This window comes from Engraulis encrasicolus, chromosome 9 (genome assembly GCF_034702125.1).
Source record: "Engraulis encrasicolus isolate BLACKSEA-1 chromosome 9, IST_EnEncr_1.0, whole genome shotgun sequence".
Taxonomy (NCBI): Eukaryota; Metazoa; Chordata; class Actinopteri; order Clupeiformes; family Engraulidae; genus Engraulis; species Engraulis encrasicolus.
In genome coordinates, this window is record NC_085865.1 from 13,546,489 (window position 1) to 13,550,643 (window position 4,155).

The 4,155-nt window shown below is 41.7% G+C and overlaps 1 protein-coding gene across 1 annotated transcript; it reads left to right on the forward strand.

Moving 5' to 3' along the window:
* On the forward strand, nt 1–3,407 carry LOC134456109 (perforin-1-like). The gene is made up of 3 exons (XM_063207543.1): nt 1–33; nt 1,193–1,711; nt 2,155–3,407. Exons 1-3 carry the CDS (start codon nt 26–28, stop codon nt 3,236–3,238), a joined length of 1,611 nt encoding a protein of 536 aa, XP_063063613.1. The 5' UTR covers nt 1–25; the 3' UTR covers nt 3,239–3,407.
* Nucleotides 3,408–4,155: the final 748 nt, after the last annotated feature.

Genomic DNA, 4,155 nt, shown 5'->3' on the forward strand with positions numbered 1-4,155 from the left:
AGCAAGACAAACGGAATACTCTACCATGCAGGGGTAAGTACTAAAAATATTTATTTACCAACGCTTGCTTTGATCTCAGTTCAAATCTGACAGTTTTCTCTCTTTTCTATCAAACTAGTCTAATAAAAAAAACACAGGATAGGGATGGACAATCTTGACATTAGCACCTGGGTCATTTCACATGAAATCAGACAACACCCAGCCAACACAGATTTTAATAAAGCGTGCCTTTAGGGGCTAGGTAGAACCCCAGAACTGCATTTGCATGAATATTAAGGTAGAAATGGACTAAGAAAGTTTTAATCAAGAGGGTATAGGACACTACTCATTCATCCTTGATTATGTGAGACAATTTAAGCCACAAAGAGATGGTTTGGATGTTGTTTAGAAGCTCTTCTCATGAATTACACAAACAACATACACAACAGTTATCCGAGTATGAATTATGAGATATTAAAATGTTGAATATCAAAAAAGCTATATGAGCTATCTTTTCTAACCTAGCCTACAATGTCATGAATAACACCTGAACTTATGGTGATTGGTTCTTGAATCATTTCAGAGATTATTTGACTTAAATATCAAAATTAGTTGTAATAAAGTAGGAACAGTGTTAGACAAGATTACCCCATCTACCATAACACTAAAAAGGCACACTAAGTTCAATTAAAATCTCTGTTGGGTGGGCCCCAAAGTGTCTGACTTCACATGAAATGATCCACCTGCAAACCAGCCAAATGCTAGTAAAACTCGATTGTGTCTGGCTACTAGCTAAGCCTATTACAGTATATGCCACTTTGTCAGACTTAATTTTGGGTATGACATATCACATGTGTTCTGCTTGTCTATCAATTAGTTTATATAAAAGTTTATGTCCTCAGTATCATGTGACTAGACAGTCTGACGAATGCCTATGACATGGGAAACCCATTTACTACAGTGACCAGGGAAAAACATGTCAAGCCCTTTACAGGACAAAAGATGACAGGATAAAAGGCCTATTGGAGTGCCTTAGTCAGAGAATTTATTCTCATTTTTTGATCCTGGAAGTACTATACCTTGGACTAAAGAGCACCCAAACCCAAGAAGCCAACAAACTATCTGGATAAGAGCACGCCTCCACAAACTGACAGGATAAAAGGCCTATTGTTCTTTGAATTGTGACTCATTACTGACTCTTTTTCTCACACAGGTTACAGACTGTGCTGTCACCCTTGCTCCTGGTCCTGCTGAGTAACCTGTATATCGTCCACACATGCAGAGTTGGGAGTTGGCAGGAATGTGATGATGCCCCATTTATTCCCGGCCACAACCTTGCTGGAGAGGGCTTTGATGTTGTTACTATGCAACACAAGGGGGCATACGTGCTGGATCTCCAGACATATCTGACCCTTGGTGACACCTGCACACTGTGTGAAAACCCACTAATGGGCAATGAGTTGCAAAAGCTCCCACTGTCTGTGATAGACTGGCGAGCTTTTACCAACTGTAAGCAGGAGCTTTCTGCTGCAGTGCTCAGTACAGCCACTAGTGTAGCAGAGAGTACCACCTCTTCCATAGAGAATGACTGGACAGTGGGGCTGGACTTGGGTGACATGGCAGGTATGACTGTAGGGGGCAGCCATTCCAGTACTACAGAATATGCTACCACCCAGTCTAAAGTACACAAGTCAGCCTTTGCTTCAAATCAGCTAACGTGTGCTCATTACAGGTAGGTTACATACTTCTATCTACTTACTAAATGCATTTAGTTTGGTTTTGATTATAATCCCTTTCCATTGTAGAAATCATAACTGTACAACCTTTTGAATCATGTCACTTCAAAATGTACATAGGCCTAATGCTGCTTCTAGATCCTTTTTTTCCAATGTGAAAAATGCTGCACAGAATTAACCTAATACCTGATAACTTGAACCAATAGATGCATTCATACGTTCATGATGCTTGAAAAATAGCAAGTTAAAGTGGCATAAAAAAGCTCCACACTGCATATTGTATCAGTTAGTTTCTGTCAGTTAGGTTGATGTGCTTTTGCATGTGATTCAGCTGTACATCACATAAATATAACCATAAAGCATTTGTCATTTCTTAACAGTACTTATAAATGTGTACATGAAAACCATATTGTTTAATGTGTCTTATCTCTTTCCACAGTTATCGGGTTCCAAACAAGCCCACCCTCAGCTTGGAATTCAGAAGGCACATTCAGTCTCTTCCGGCAGAGTACACCTACGAAACTGAATACCTCTACAATCGCTTCATCGACACGTACGGCACCCACTACATTCAGAAGGTGCGTCTCGGAGGACGTCTGCGCCGTCTCACCTCCATCCGCTCATGTCTGGCCACTGTCAATGGTTACTCTGCTGAACAGGCCAAGGACTGCATCAAAACTGGACTTTCCATTGGCTTAGGGCATGTAGATGCGAATACAACCACCAGCAATTGCAAATCACTTTTAGAAAATGTGGACACTCAAACCCAGTCCCAGCTGTCTTACCTGAGCCATATTACTGAGGTGGTGGGTGGCATTAAGTGGCCTGGAGAGGTCTCCCTCAGTAAAAATGACTCTACAGAGTACCGAAGCTGGACGCAGAGCCTCACGAAGGTCCCTGACCTCATCTCCTACTCCCTGCTTCCTCTTCATGAGCTAGTTGTTAACAAGGTAATAAGAGAAAATGTGAAGGAGACAGTGAAGAGGTATCTTGTAGACAATGCTGTGCCTAAAGAGCCCCCCACTCCACAGTGCACCGGCAAGCCCAACCTCTCCCCTGAGTGCTGCCCTCTGTCCCCAAAGAAGGGCAGACTCACAGTAACCGTCAACAGGGCATGGAGTCTGGGGGCTGGTCTGGATGGTCCCTCTGGAGGGTCACCTGATCCCTATGTCAAGGTGAAGTACTGGAACAAGTTCCATCAGACAGACTACATCCTTGACACTGAAGACCCTACCTGGAACATAGCATATGATCTTGGCCACGTCGAAGCACACCATCCCCTCAAACTTGAATTTTGGGACAAAGATGTGACGTATGATGACCACCTTGGAACATGCACTACCACTCTAACTGAGGGCTCCCACGCCAATAGTTGTGGTATTGCAGCGGGAGGTTTCTCATACTCCTATAGCCTTACCTGCGACCCATACCTAACAGGTGATGAGTGTTCTCGCTATAAAGAAAACCAAAAAGAAGCAACTGAGGGTCGCTGGCGACCGTATGTACTTGCTGAAAATGCTTAACTACATCATAACAACATTGCTATGACATTAGAAGCAGCTGGGGTCGCCGGCGACCGTATTTACTTGCTGAAAATGCTTAACTACATCATAACAACATTGCTATGACATTACAGAGAGCCATAGTGCTTCACTAAGGTTGAACTTTATTTAGATAGGACAGTGAAGAGTGGGAGAGAGACGGGGGAGGATCGGGAAATGACCCGAGTCGGGGATTGAACCCGGCTCACCCACGTAGCAGTCCAGTGCCCAGTTGACGACTATGGTCAACCTCTATGCTTGAAATCATTCATACAGTATTGCAATAATGAATGAATAAATCCTTCAAATAAAACAAAACATCCTGATCATTAAAAACCTGTTTCTGTCTTCTTTCTTTGTCACATTATGATGATTAAAAATAGGATTATTTTTAACCTTTAATTGTGTTTAACCTTAATGTGTACTATAGTAACTAATCCATGGTATCCATGGGAAGCTTTTTTGTGTCTACTCCTACTGTTGGACCTCCACAGCACAGGTTTTTAAAAAATGCCCTTTAGTCAGACAGGACATCAAGAATTATATTGCAAGATTTTTGCATCAACATTTATAGAGATAAAGACAAGAAACATTTGAAATAATTGGGTGCAACAGTGTACCTTTGTCTCTCTTGTATCCTCTGCATGTCACCCAGAAAAGCACCAGATAAGCATGAACAAAATAAATATTGCGCAACATCACTACTGCATTTGAAGTCATTTAAATGCTGAATGTTTTTGTGGTGGAACCCCTGTATGGACAGAGAAGGAAGAAACTAAAATGTTTTTTAAATGAGAATGATATGGGGAAGACTGGGACAGTTAATCCTACATGTTTGCCTTTCTCTCTGTTAGCAGTTGCTAATTCCTTTTAATTCAAATTATTTCAAAATTTAAACA